We start from the raw sequence: 15,239 nt of genomic DNA on the forward strand, positions 1-15,239 counted from the left end.
AAGATCACTGTATTAAAGCAGAAAATAATGAATGTGTTTAGATGATAGTGGCAAAAGTCAGGCAAAAGGGGAAAAAATTCATAACAACAACAACAATAATAATAATTTAAGTGACTTGCCCAGCGTCACACAGCTCAACAGTGTCTAAGGTGGAATTTGAACTCAAATCTTTCCTAATTTCTTCAGGTCCAGTACTCAATCCACTGAGCCACCCTGCTGTCTGAATGGATTTCTTAAACTAGGTAATATATTTTAGAAAGTTTTGAGTCACGAAATAGTTTTACCCGCAAACTCTACTCATCTAATGTGTTTTTATGTCCTAACCATTCTGGGTGGCATCACTAAGAGAGGAGGAAAAATAAAGCAAGCAGACAGCCAGGAAGTGCTCAGGAGGCCCCAAGTCTTGAAAATGCTTGGACTTAGATTTGAAAAAACTTGGCTCAAATTCTGCTTCTGCCCTTGCTCCCTGAGCCTCCGTTTCCTCATCCAGAAGACAGGTGGGTGGGAACCTCCATGTTCTGATGCCCAAGATCCCATCTGGTAGCTGTGGAGATGACTGCTGGGACAAGATCTGTGATGTCACCAGGATAAGGAATTCCCTGGGGGAGAGTGTCCTTCTGCCAGTGTAGGTCAGCACCTCACTGCAATGCAGCCTGGGAAGGTTGCCCAGAGCACTATGAGGTCAGGAGACTTGTCCAGGACACACAGCAAAGCTAATGCTGGATGTAGAACTTGAATTCAGGGCTCTCAGAGTAGAACAAAATGGATTTGTTTTTATTTAATTACTCAGTCAGGTGAGTGGCAGAGTAGTCATCATTTAAAATTTGAAATTTAAAAAAAGGTAGTGAGATGAGATGCAGGTTACCTGGCACAATAGGCTGAGTAGTGAACAAAAGCCAAAAGGGAGAGTCTGATGGTTCTCAGTGATGCCTACAAGGACTATCTGTTACCCAAAGGCCTGGAGCAGACAGTCTTTAAGGCTACTAAGGCTTTTAAGCCTATGATTCTCAGAATTAAAAACAGGTAGGAACAAGGTCTAGAGCAGAGCACCATGGCAGCACTGGACAGATGATGAAGCCGATGCAATGCTTCCCACCGATGCTGACATCGAAGGATCAGCCGGCGGCTCGGGAAACCACCCCCTTCACAAGCTGTTTCAAGTCACAACATTTTCCATGCATGACAGTATATTCTGGAATCAATTTTTCTTTCAACTGACCATCACAACACAAGAAACTGGAAGCTGTCTTTACATGTCAGAGGACACAGGCCCTGCTCATGCAGCCAGTAATCAGCTCCCTTAGCAACCTCCTCAATACTGGAACATGGTGCTGGGCATCGGTAGAGACATTTTCCCCACTGATGTCAGGTACTGCCAGGACCCCCATCTATGCCACAATGGAGCAATTAGCAGTAAAAGCTTACAAACACCAAAGACTTTTTAAATGCATCCTAAACTAGTCTAGAAATGGATGTGTGTCCATGAATACATCTCCAGCAACCTTTTCTCCAAACCATGTGACTCCTCTATTTCTGTCCAAAATAACATCATTCTGGTCTGTGTTGCCAGAAACGTTGTGGTTCATCTTTATTCTTTCCTCTCCTATTCAATGAATTACTAAGTTCTACAGTCTACCTCTGGAAGAGGAAGACTGAACCAGGGAAAGAACTACAGAAAAGGAGAAGAACGAGCTGTTGCCAATAGAGGATGGCTAGGAGACAGACCCCAGAGTCATGGTACTGTGTCACATGGCTTCAGGCATAAATAGCATCAACATGATTTTATTTTCATAAGCTGACAAAACACACCATTGCTGATGAAGTACAATAATGTTGGAGCTCACCTCTCCCCTCCCACTGACGCTTTCAGCAAGCCACAGAGTGCTGGAGCTGCAGAGGGTCTCCTTTGACAGTAAAGACAAGGCATAATCTTGGTCCTCCACCCTCACACCCATCTTCTGGCTTTCCAGGACAGGAACTATGACAACTTGGACCTTGCACTGCCTGTCAGTCCTAACTCAGTGTCATCACATTACATCATTTATTCCTTTTCAGACTGACCTCTTCCTCACCATCCTGTTTCTACCACTGTAGGAGGCTGGAACCTGAACTCTTGATACTCGGATACGGCTCTCCTTAAACCAGTCTCTGCCCCCCCCCCCATCTATTTTTTCAAAACGATCCTGGACAAAAAGGCTTCCTGAAATACCTTTCATTTGTTTCATTTTATTCTATTTCATTTAAGAACCTGTAAAAAGGAGTATGATCTAGAAAAAAGCCAATTGAGACTGGAATCAGAAGCAAAGTTTGGGTTCAAGTGCTATCTCTATTCAAGGCCAGCTATAATGATTTCACCCAAGAACTGGCAGCCCTAAGTATAGACCTAAACTCTCTCTTTATTATCTTAAGGTCAGATTCATTCCTATTTCTTTGCTCATCTTTTCACCTATTTGCAAGATCTTCCTCATCTACCAAACTAAATCCAAACCATCTTGAGAGTCTCAGCTCCTTTGTGAAACTTCCTCTGATAAATCTGACCCATTTTTTATATCCTTCAGTATTGCCAGTTAATGCATAAATACCCCACAGTAAATTCACAGTTTACTCTCAACTGGACAGTAAAATCTTTGTTCTTTAAATTACATTTTATTTTTTTCAATCAGCAAAAATCCACCTCCTCTCCCTTTTCCCCTAATCCCACCCCTCACCTGAGAAAGCAAAACAAACTTCTACCTTGGCCACATCTCCCCAAAAACATATGTCTTCCTCTATACTCTGAGTATTTCACTTCTCCATCGGGAGCTGGATAACACAGTCCTATGGAACTGTGGTTGATCCTTATGTGGTTCAGAAACCCAAAGTCTTTCCAAGTTGTTTGTCTTTCCATATTGTTCTCACTGTCTATTGTTCCCGTTTTGGTTAAATTCACACTGTATCAGTTCATGCGCATTTTCCCAGCTGTCTCAGAAACCACCCCCTTCATCATTAAAAAATGTGACACAGCAGAGAAATACTGTGTCACTTTAATGTGCCATAACACGTTCAGGCATTCCCAAATGTAAGAAACCTCAGGTTCCCATTCTCTGCCACTCTAAAATGAGTAATAAATATTTCTATATATCCCTAGAGTTTGTGTTGCTTAGGACACAGTGGCTAGGAGTGCTGGCCTGTAATCAGGAAGACCTGAGTTCAAATTTGACCTTGGACACTTACTAGCTGTGACCCTGGGCAAGTCCGTTAACCCCATCTGCTTTAGTTTCCTCATCTATAAAAGGAGCTGGAGAAAGAAACAGCAAACCACTCCATTAACTTTGCTGAGAAAACCCCAAATGGAGTCACAAAGTCAGATATGATCAAAAATGACTGAACAGGAAAATCTCTTTTTAAATGTATTCTCTCTAATTCCCCATTCTCCCCTCTCCCTGTACCTAATGGCATGTATTCTTTCTTCATTTGATCAGATGAGAGTGAAGTTCAGACTTCAGGAGCCTCCTTCTCCCACTCCTTGTTTGTATAAATGGCTACTCGCACACCCTGATTATGTGAGATGATCTTCCCTAAACTTTCTTGCCTCCTGTAATGGGAATGGGAATTTGAAGATCTCCCCTGCCCCTTAATAGACCTGGGGGGGGGGGGGGGGGGGGAAGTATGAATAATAGACCTAGGTGGGGAGTCTGAAGACCTTCTATGCTTTGAAAGTAAACTCTGCCCCCTAATTGGCTGAATGTATTGTCACATGGAGCCTGTGATGGAGGGAAGCAGAGACCACTGGAAGCTGGTAGTCAGAGCTAGCCCGACGGTGGGAGAGAAAGGACGCTCAGGCAAGGAGACAGAGAGGTTTGTGAGTAAACACTGATCTTGTGTGGGTTTGTGGGGAGCTGAAGGATGCTGTGGCTCTCAGCGCTGTCATGGCTTCTGAATATCTTTGGTGCTATGATGGAGTTGGCTCACTGGTTTGGGGATCTGGTTTTCTGGTGTCTAAATAAATGCTTCGGTTCTATCCTCCATCTGGAGAGTTTGGTATATTTTGTGATCAAACATCATGCGATAGTTACAGTCACGGTCTTTATCGTGATCATGGGTGCTGTAAATACTGCATTCTGTATTCCCCTGTACCTGTTTCCATTCTGAAGACCAAGATCAAGCCTCGTCTAAGTAGACATCCTCTATGATCCCCTGTCACAATAAGGTTCAGAGAGGACATATGCATCATCTCTCCAAGTTAGAATGTAAGCAGTTTAGACTTGTTTAGTTCCTCATGAACATTTGTTCAAATTACCCATTTCTGTTTTTCCTAACACCTGTATTTGAACTTCCAAGGTTTCTACACAGCTCTCATCTTTTCATCAGGAATGCTTAGAAGTCCTCTATTTTACTAATGGTTCATTCCTCCTTCCCCCCATCCCAGTCTTCTGGGGAAACTATTCTTGGCTGTAAGTTTGTATCTTTTGCCTTTCTACAATACTCTTTCCAAGCTCTTTGTTCCTTGATCATGAAGGCTGCTAAATTGTGATCTTTACTGTGACTCTCAGTACTTGAATCCTTCTTTCTGGATGCTTGCAGTATTTTTCCTTATTCCTGGAAGGTTTGGATTTTGGCTATACTGTTCCTGGAAGCTTGGATTTTAGGGTTTTTTTTTTTAAGTCATGTCACGGATGGCTTCTTTCTACTTCTACTTTGCCCTCTGGTTCTAACAGATCTAGGCAGTTTTAAGATTTCTTGAAATATAATGTCTAGGCTCTTTTTTTTTTGGTCATGGTGTTCAAGTAAGTACAGTTGGCCAGGAGTTCTTGGATCTGTGTGCTGGGTCAGTTGTTTCTGCTACAAGATACGTCTTCTATGTTCTTAGCATTCTGGTTTTGTTTTACTATTCCTTATTGCCTCATGGGATTATTAGCTTCTATGTGGTCCATCCTAATTTTAAGAGTTTGTTTCTTGAACAAGGTTTTACATGTATTCGGCCAAGCTATCAATTCCCTTTCCACTTTGTTCTTCCACAGCTCTCTCATTTTCCATTTTTTTTCCAAGTGCTCTTATTTCATTTATAAAAAACATTTTTTTTAAAGGTCCTGTTTTAGGTCTTCTGGAAATTCTAGTTGAGTTTGTGCCGAATCCTGGCTTTTCTCAGAAGCATTCTTCTGTGTATTTTGAAGCAATTCTCTTCTTCTACGTTTCTGTCTTGAGCTTCTGGCCTGTCAGTGGTTCTTTACGGTGGGGTTCCTTTTTCCTGTTTCTTCATCCTTCCAGCCTACTTTCTGGCTTCAAACTTGAATTCAGAGCTAGGATCTGCACAATTCTGGAGGGAAGATCTAGACCGGTACCTTTGCTGCTTTCTGGGGGGTACTGAGTATTGTGCATTGCCAATATCTCAGGGACAGCCTAGGCTGGGGAGCTGCTTTCAGTGTTCTCAAAGTGGTCTGATCCAGGGGCTCCCCCTTTGGCCTAAGCTCTGCAAGTTCTTGACCTGGGTTTAGGTCTGAGGCAGAGTAGATGCTGCTGGTTCTGAGGCACAGAATTGCAGTCTTCCCTCTGGTCTGGGACACCTAATCTGGTCATTCCTCTTCAGGAGGCGAGCTAGGCTAGAATTCAGAATGGAGACCCTGCTCTGCTCCTGGGATGGGAGTCACACAGGTACTCACTTGTTTCTGAACAGTCATGGGCCTGCTGACACTCCTTATCCCAGAATACCACTCTTGGGTGCAGGTTCCCTCCCTCAATCCATCCTGCATATGTAAACTAGAACTAGATAGTGAACAACAAAGCTGCCAATTGGCACCTGTTCTCACACCCTATGATGCCCTTGTATGAGACTAGAAACTCTTCTTGTCTGATGCACAGCACGCATCTCCTTCAGCATCACAACCTTTTAGGAATTCCCATTCCTGGCTACAGTCATCCCTGGTGGTCACAGATTCCTCTTTCTGTCTCTATGCCCACCTGGGCTGGAAAAATTATTCACTCGGACTTTTTCTGGGGATTTCCCATCAGAATTCAGTCTAGAACATTTTTTTTATATCTGTTTAGAGGAGTCTTAAGAGAGGAGCTCACTGTTCGGCTCCACCCAACAGTAAACTTCTTGAAGGTGAAGACCACAGTGTCCCATAAGGCTTGGCACAATGTAGAACACACAGTAGGAACTCAAATATTTGATTGTAATTAATACTAAACAGATGTGTGCTTCCAAAGGGATAACACCGAGTTTTTATAAATTATTTTTTAAAATACTAGAGGAGAATGCTAAGGGATCTATCATAAATCCTTTTGTAAATTAAAAGCTTATGGTAAATAATTACCACTATTATAGTGCCACTAAAGATTCTATTTTTTTCAAGCGTAGTGCCCATATAGACCAAGCCCTTCCCTTTAATACTGGGGATATCAGAGATAGACTAACACTTCCCGTTTGTGCTAACAATAACAGGCTTTATTTATTGCATGGTACCTATCTCAAGCTGTGATTTTACCTAAAGTGTCTGCAAACTGGAATTATTATGAGCTGTGGAAATGCATGCTGTTCTTCACTTTACTTAAATTACTGAAATGAGAGACTTTCCAAAATATGTCAGAATTTTATTTGGAACAAATTATCAGATGATATTTATTAAATATATAAGCCCAAAGACATTCTTATCATTTGAGAGACATAAAAAATGGAATTCCCTGCACCAAAATATTTACATAATAATTTAATGACTATAACCAATACAAATGACCACATGTGAACCAATAAATGTTGGCAGATACTTTACTTAGAATAACAAGGGTCAAAACATCACCATTTGCAAATGAGCCCGTTTGTGTGCACTACTAGGGTTGGACAAGTACTCATCACGCTTCAGATATCTATGTGGGAAAGTGCCTCATTAGTGTGCTGTGGCCTAGTTACATGCCTATCACACAGGGCTCATAGGGCCCCAGTTCTGGCACTGAAAGGGCAAAGTAAATACTTTAACCAAAGACTAGTTAAAGATAAAATTAACAGCAAAAGTAACTCTTGCAGAGTGGCCCAAATCCATTTAATTCTTATACACATGTCCATTAAGTCCTTCTAGTACTGATAATAAGTTTTAATGATCACATTGTCACTGACTCACTCACAATACGATCAAGGGCAAACATTTAAGAGGTGGCTGGACAGAGCTTGGGTTGCTTACAATTCATAACTAAAGGTCAGTTGTATTCTTGTTTAAAGGTGAAAAGGCACCGAGGTGGAGAGAGTGAGTGCTGGGCCTTCTGTCAGGAAGACTCATCTTGGTGAGTTCAAATCCAGGCTCAGACACTTAACTAGCTATGCGACCCTTAACTTAACCCTGTTTGCCTCAGTTTCCTCATCTGTAAAAAAAGAGCTGGAGAGAAATGGCAAACCACTCTAGTATCTTTGCCAAGAAAATCCCAAATGCGGTCACAAAGAGTTGGACATAACTGAAAAATGACTGAACAACAACAAAAAGGTAAGAAGGTCTACGAGGAGATCACAGTCTAATCTGAACATTCACGAGGAATTATTTGTTATGTTTTAAGTTATACAGAGCTAAGCTGGTTGTGGTTAGTTTGATTCAATAGGAAACATTTTTAAAGCATCTATCATGTGTAGGGCACTATGCTAGGAATTCTGCCTTGCAAAACTCTATTTTATGTGCATCTACATGAGAAAATTAAAAATAATATTCTAAATATAGTCAAAATAACTATAAAGATAAATACAGCCAAGCTGCATTTCCCAAGGCATTCTATATTCAGTCAAGATAAGGACTCATGTAACTGAGATTACATTTTTAAAAATAAGAAATTATAACAAGAGAAAAACTGATTCTCTTCTTTGTAAAAGCAACAAGTTAGATATTCTATGCCTTTTCAGCCCTCATCCCATCATTTAAACTGAGATTTACAGACCCTGCTTAAAGGTTCAGACAAAGATGACACTTTCTGTCTTTTAATTTAACAGAAATGATACTTGAGACACAGGTACAGAGGCCAGCAAACTAGGAGATCATTCTTTCTGAAACTTGCGGCACAGACGCAAATGGACACTATTAAAAGGCACTGCTGCAGGGAGTGCCCACAATAAGGAGGTTGCAGAACTGGTGATGGGACTTTTCCCAGCAGCTTCTGGCTCCATTAAAGAAGAAGCAAAGAAGGGGCAAGAGGCCAGGTTTTGGGGTTTGGCAAGACAGTCAGTGATGAACAAAGGGGCCTAGGCATTTCAAGGTTGGAGGACAGTGCATAATAAAGGAATCACTGGTAGAGGAAAACAAGCTGGAGTTTCCACAGAGACCAGAGGTCTGTGTAGACTACAGGACCCTGTGTCCAAAGGCAGCAAGAGCAGAGGCCCCTGGCACTGGGAAAGCCCAAAGACACCAGAAAGCTTCTTCTTCCCACCCCCGGGGGGAATCTGGAAGCCCATGTGGTGGTGGTGGTGGGAATGGCACAGTCCAAGCACCCGAGTCCTCCAAGGTCTCTGGCACTGTGTCCTGAGATGTAAGGGCCCTGAGGATTCCATGTTCTGAACCTCAAAGATTTTAAGAGGTAAAAAGTAGAATAAAAACTCTGGAGGAAAGAAATGAAAGAAGAATAAGAAACTTAGAAGAGAAAGTAGAAAACTTTACCCAAGTAATGAACTCCTTGAAAATGAGAACCAAACAAATCAGAAATCAATGGTTATATAAGACATTAAGTATCTGAATAAAATCAAATAACTGAAAATTGAAAAAGAAATATAAGAAGAGGGTAAATGATATAATACAAGAAGAGGGGAAATAGAAGAGGGGAGATGACAGAGATTGGCAGATGCCTGCAACAGAGAGGTGGACCACATAATATAAAGAACAGTTAGACTAAACCTCAAAGGTAGAGATGTTACTGGGAAAAGTATGTATGCTCACTAGGTCAGGGGGTACAGGAGAAAGATCCTCTAGGTGAGAAAGGCAGATAGAGATGTACTCTCATTCTTGTTAAAAATGGCTAATGGAGCTCCAAAGCAGTTAAGATTAGGATTCACAAGCTTCACCAAGAGGCCAGTGCCATCACAAACATCTACACTTTCCCCACCAATATAACCTAATAGCTATCATTTACAAACAGTTTTAACAAACTGTGGATACTGTAATAAAGCTCTATCAGGAAGGCACTGAATTCAAGCACAAAATCCAATGAGCTGGTATTATATTCCCACCTGGGAGTACATATTCATTAACTTTAAAAACTTCTTTTTTTAATCATCAAAATCACAACAATTACATAAAACATTTGGGTGCTTATAAAAAAGGGAGAAAACCATGTATCAGTCCATGGAGGAAGGCACAAAAGAAATCATATCAAAATAACTCCTTTCTATATGATCTTTTTTTTGTTTGTTTTTTGGAGGGCAATTGGGGTTAAGTGACTTGTCCAAGGTCACACAGCTAGTTTTTATGTTAAGTGTCTGAGGCCGGATTTGAACTCAGGTCCTCCTGACTCCAGGGCTGGTGCTCTATTCACTGCACCACCTAGCCATATTTTGGCCTAATTAATTATTATTTTACATTAAGAGAAAAATGCTGTCAGCTATCAAAGCTAATTACGAAATAGGTACAAAGTATAATCAGTCTTTTCTATGTCCAAAATTTAAAAGTGCTCCTAATAAAAAAAGGAAAGACATAATTTTTTACAATTTATATAGCTTAACAAAAATGAAAAACAGTTGACTAAGGAAAAAAACAAACAAACAAAACCAAAAATCCCACTGCTGTGATCACAGCTACACTCATCATCTCCAGGAGCCAGGCATTTTCTGGCATATGCCTGTTTCTAATTTTGCAATTTTCCTTTACAACCAGTCAGCAACTAACTCAAAAAAGTGTTGTGAAAAATCAAGCAACAAAGGGCTTTTCTAACTGCTGACAAAGGTGATGTCATCAGTACAGGATGACAGTTCAATACAAGGGCAAGGCTTTCCTTTTCCTCTCCCCTGGTTTTAACCTTGGCTTAAAACAAGCAGGAGGAAGCCGATGCAAGGCTTCCCCCAAGGTAGCTAAGCAGAGTGTCTCTCTATTATTCCCACTCCCAGGACTTTCCCTTCATTTCCCCTTCCCCACTCACTCACTCACTCTTCTACATCCTTTTCCCTTTCGTAATTCTTGCTCCTCAGGCTGCCTACGCCTTAGGTCCACCAATGAATGGCACATTCTTAGTCAAGCTTTAACTCCCACTGGCTCTCAAGATACTAAAAGGTATCTTTATTCTGCCTTTGGTAAAATAAAACAAAAAGTCATTCGTGAGACTACAACTGAAAGAGACCAAACTAATGGCAAGTGCTCTCAAATTCTTTCTCCAGAATATATAAGAAGTAGGAACTTATGGGGAATATGTAATGCAGCAATACTTTTAAGTAAATAGAAAGTAATTTTCTAATATACTATCTAAAAATAACATTCAAACAACCTATCCAAAGGCCTTTAAATGCCTTATCCAATTAATTCTAGGAGAAGCAGACAACATACAGTAGAATTTCTTTTTTAGAATTTAGAGGAACAGAACAGAGAACTGCATAGAACCATCCACAAAAGAAGCCCTGGGGCTCAGACACACTCAGAGATGCTCTAAGAGCCTAACAAGATGGGCGGTGGTGGTGGCTGCTGTTGTTGTTGTTTGGGGGGGGGGGGGGGAGAGCGGAGAAGGTGGGGTTGAGACAAGCTTTACCCTCTACTAACAGAGTCTGAAAACCCAAGGCTTTGTGGAGCAGAAGCTCCAAAGGTCTGGGATTTCCACCAAGAGCAGAGCGTGAACACCAGCGAGTGCCTGTGAGGAAGCACAGCGACTCAACTGCCTTTCTCTTCTCCCTGTTTTCACTGGAAGGAGACTAAACCACCTCCTTGTTTCCCAAGTATATCATTTGACAGTTAAATATTGAATTTCAGACACAGGTGAGATGCTGTTTTCAGGCCTAGCCTTCACTACTTCGCCTAACCTTACTGTAATGTTTTGACAAATATTTAAAAAACTAACACAAAAACCTTGCATATTTTGTTTGTAAAATGAATCATCTAAAGCCATATTTTAAAATGCTCGGGAAAAAATTAAAACTACCTTTTAGTAGAGAGACTTTAGCAATAGGCTCATTTAGATCCTGGTCATCCATCTGGGCGTCTGCGGAAGAAAGTGACAATTAATAACAGCAGTCAGCCCAACAGCAGCCAACCTAACGATATTAAAATAAATAACCAGAAATAACTAACAAGCAAAATGCATACACACACTCCTTGTTAAAGAGTTCAAATCACCCAGCTGGAAATGGCCCACAATTCTACATGGGGAATGGCCTCTCATGGACAGACCTCTGTGGCTTTAACATGAAACAATCCCCGTCACCCTGGCATAGCGCTTACCTGTGGTGTCGTCGCTACTCTTCTCCTTACTCGGGCTAAGAGTATCTGACAAGTCAGACTCCTTTTCTTTTGCTTGATTTTCTGCCAGAAAAACAAAGGGGAGGAAAAACCTACTAACATCAAATCATTTAGGCAAAACTTATTTTATACCAAGAGTCCTCCCAATCTTCTGCTATCAACAGAACTCATAAAATCAGGACAGGCTTCTGGGTCTCCTCCTTTCACAGCCCCATTCCCAGATGGAATGTCACTGCTAATATTAAACACTAGTGTGGCTCGGGGCTGGAGCCCGCAGAGCCGGGACTTGCGCCCGAAGCTGTACACTTGCCAAGTGAAATGCCATGTAAAACTCACTTTGCTAAAGTAGTCAGAAAACCATCACAACAAAAGAAGCAAATTTGCACAACAACATGGATGAAAAGCCCAGACTCCAATAAATAAAAAGAAAAAGTCAGAAGCTTGAAAATGCATTGGTACGATCTATTTACAAACTGAAGAACAAAACAAGACCAAAAACTGAAGCTCAGAACACTTTCCTTTTAAAGTCAACTCAAATTGGAACTGCAGCATTTAGAAATTTTTTCAGGAGAGCATCACTGTAATTCACGTCCTCTGAAGAAGCTCATAAAAGGAGACAGTAACTGCATAAACACAGGCATGTGAACATCATGACTAAGGATTCTGTACTTGGGCTGGGGGCTGGTTCTATGGAATTCCTCAAGTGAAAGCTCTAAAAATATTAGGAAATGAAAATGACCCCCAAATTTCCACCTTCCAAGGATCATTTTGACTGATTCAATCAAGTTAAAGGTATTATGGAGCAGAGATAACCTTTTATGCCAGTTTACATCCTTCAGAGAAAAAAAACTAAAAGCTTCACTACCTTCAGACTCAGCAGTTTTGCAAAGGTTACCATCAATGAATTTTGTTTTAAATACTCTGTTCTATAAAGATTGACTTCATGCGTAACACAGATTTTGAACAAAGTGACGTCTTACTGAAATCTCTCAGTCAATGAAGGCAGCACATTTTGCCACTCTTAGTCTGATGGCTCCGCTTGGCCCAAAGATCCCCAGGCATCAGAATAGTTTTATTTAAAGAGAATTTTGTAACTTTAATCTAGGACAAACTGACTCCCAGATATTGCATGCATTTTGTTATTTCAAATGGGACTTCCCTTTCTCTTAGAATATCGGGCAGCAGGATGACTAGAGCATCGGGCCTGGACTGGAGTTAGAACCCTTCCTGAGCCTCTTACTGAGCACGCAAGCCTGGTAAGTCTTCCTCACTCTCTCAACCTAATTTCTTCTTCTGTACAATCGGCATAATAACAGGACCTACTTTCCAGAGGTATCATGAGGATAAAATCAGGTACTTGAACCCAACCTATTCTTTAGTGCTTCACTTGCTACGCCCTCCACCACATGGTGTGGCCAAACTGGCCTTCTCTCTACCCTCTTCTACTCCACTTCCCGTCGCTCTGCCTCGTCTCTGTCTTAATCTTCTACAACAAGCCTTCCCCAAGACCCACAGCTCTGAGTGAGCTCCCTCTTTACTGTGCATTTATTCTGCAGAGACTAATAAGGACACGTGCTGTCTCCCCCAACAGAACGGACCCTTGAAAACCCAGATACTTCACTTACGCCGTGTTTTTATCCCCAGCACCCAGAACAATCCCTGGCACAGATGCTTGTTAAATGCTTGCATACTGACTGACAGGAAAACAGATCACTAACAATAAAAGAAATTCAACATGGAGGTTTCACCTCATTCTGTGCAAACTGATGCTGACAACGAAAAGACAGGAATATTAGACGTTGGAGGGCTATGGGAAGCCAGGAACATGGATGGGGCTGTGACTGACTGCTCTGGATTTAAATGAAGAATCAGGTAAGAAAAGTGACAAATGGGTTCAAGCTTCGAGATCAAGGATCCTACCTAGATATAAAGCATTATAGTGCCGGGGTGTGGGGAACCAAAGTCTAACACATATCAACATGTTCATGGTAGCCCTCAGGGACAGCAAAGACCCTGATCCAAAGCTGGTGTTCAGCAGCTGGGCAATGGCTGAGCACTGTCCTATACTCAAAATGACCGGTGCACAAGGACTTCAACAGTACAAAGAGAAGCATCCATATTGAGTCCTACAGAAAAAGTAATGGTGCACGCCTCAGCAGACAGTGGGCCCTGTTGTGGGTTTCACTTTCTAACTTTTTTGTCACAAAGGGGAGATCAATGAGTAAGACAGAACAACTGTGAGGCAAAGACAAAAGGCATCTGTAAAATGTATGAAAATGAAGGGAGTCAATTTGCATGACAGGTCAATTAAGGTAAATGAATTTCAAGAGTTATGTCACCAAATTCAATTCAACTAACATTTTTTAAAAGTACTATTACATTTAAGATACTGTATGAGGCACCAGGGATACGATGATGGCGATCAGTCAGTCCTAGGAGGAGTGTTTACTAAAAGGCACTGTGCCAGGAAAGGGGGGTAAAAAAAAGGGGAAAAATAAGGTCTCTTCCATCAAAGGGCTTGTAATTTAGGGGGGGCAGGGACACCATGCAAACGACTAAGCATCTACGAGACAACGTAAATGGCAAGTAATTGTACAGAAAGGGACTGCGATGAGGGCAGCCCCAGGAGCAGGGAAATCAGCAGGTAGCAGTGAGGAGGAAGAGCATTCCAAGCCTGGGGACCAGCCACTACCCAGTGAAAAGGTAGGGAGATGAGAGAGAGAGAGCTGCGTTAGAGGAACAGCAAGAAAAAAGGTGTCAAAGCATCACAGAATGGATGGAGAAGTGGTGCACTGAGACTGGAAAAATAGGCAGGCAGCAGTTCTAAAGCCCTTCTAATGCCAAACCGAGGGCCATTTATCTGAATCTGGAATTAAGAGTCTACCGAGGAGAAAGGCGCCATGGTCTGGGGAGGGCTTCAGGAGACCTGACACAGAGAACATGCCCCATTCAGAACTATCTGAAGCAATAGTGCAGGCAGCTGGGGGGTTTGACGTGGTAGGAGATGGCAGCAAGGGACTGAGAAGAGGTGGAATTGGTTTACCAACAAAGCTTTGGTCCCTGAGGGAATGGTAAGGAGGAAGAAGAGAGTCGGGCATTTTAAGGCAAAAGGAATGACAGAATATAAAGAGTATGGTCAAATGATGGAATTTGGGAGCTCACAAACGTGGAAGTGGAGCCCTTGTGAATGATGTCAAGATCAAAGGCATGTCCATCTTTGTGCTCAGCTGGGGAAGAGTGCACACGCAGGTCACAAAGCCTGACTAGACTGATAGGGCTTCTAAGGACAAAGTAGCACCTGGTTGAAATCTCCCAATATGTGGGCAGGAGCTGGGGTAGCGAGGAAGACGGTGAGCCAGACAACAGATTCACTGAGGAAGGAAGGAGTGTGTCCTGGGTGTCAGCAGGTAATTGATAGGGTTATAAAGCTGGAACGAATGAACCTCAGAGAAGGAGGAAGGTCTGGAAGTGGCACTGGGAGCAAGGAGAGTACTGATTCTCCTCTTATGACCACTGAAGCAAGGGACAGAAGCACAGTCAGCTCAGGAAAGGGTGGCCAGGGATCCCTTGTCATCAGGAGGGTGCTGCAATGAGAACCAGAAGGCGAATGGAGTGGAAAAGGAGAAAATTTAGCATGAAAACAAGTTTGTTATAGCTACAGAACAGCCATCTCAGGGAGCACCGTGGAAGTGAGAGGGCAAATCTGGAATGGAAATATGGGAGGAAAACAAGAGGAAGGCAACAGGAGGAAGGACGTAGGCAGTAGGGGATGGAGTTAGAGCCAGAATACAGTGAAAGTCAGGATCTTAGAATCACAAGGATGGTCATTCATAACCTCAAAGACTTTGTGACCTGCTG

General features: G+C 42.1%; 1 protein-coding gene across 6 annotated transcripts in view; it reads right to left on the bottom strand.

Annotated features, from left to right (window-relative positions):
• The window catches only part of SLMAP (sarcolemma associated protein), a 149,011-nt gene that overhangs the window by 22,773 nt on the left and 110,999 nt on the right, over positions 1–15,239 (bottom strand). For 5 of the 6 annotated variants that reach the window (XM_069084262.1, XM_069084265.1, XM_069084264.1 and 2 more), the window contains 2 exons: positions 11,364–11,444; positions 11,065–11,124 (listed from right to left, as the gene is read on the bottom strand). The exons of the other annotated variant lie outside the window; for it this stretch is intronic. In XM_069084262.1, the coding sequence (XP_068940363.1) occupies positions 11,065–11,124; positions 11,364–11,444 (141 nt within the window). The remainder of the gene's footprint in view (positions 1–11,064; positions 11,125–11,363; positions 11,445–15,239) is intronic. 6 annotated transcript variants of the gene reach the window in all.

This window comes from Petaurus breviceps, unplaced genomic scaffold (genome assembly GCF_028583685.1).
Source record: "Petaurus breviceps papuanus isolate PSGF00001 unplaced genomic scaffold, PetGlider_PUasm1.0 174, whole genome shotgun sequence".
NCBI classification, from domain to species: Eukaryota; Metazoa; Chordata; class Mammalia; order Diprotodontia; family Petauridae; genus Petaurus; species Petaurus breviceps.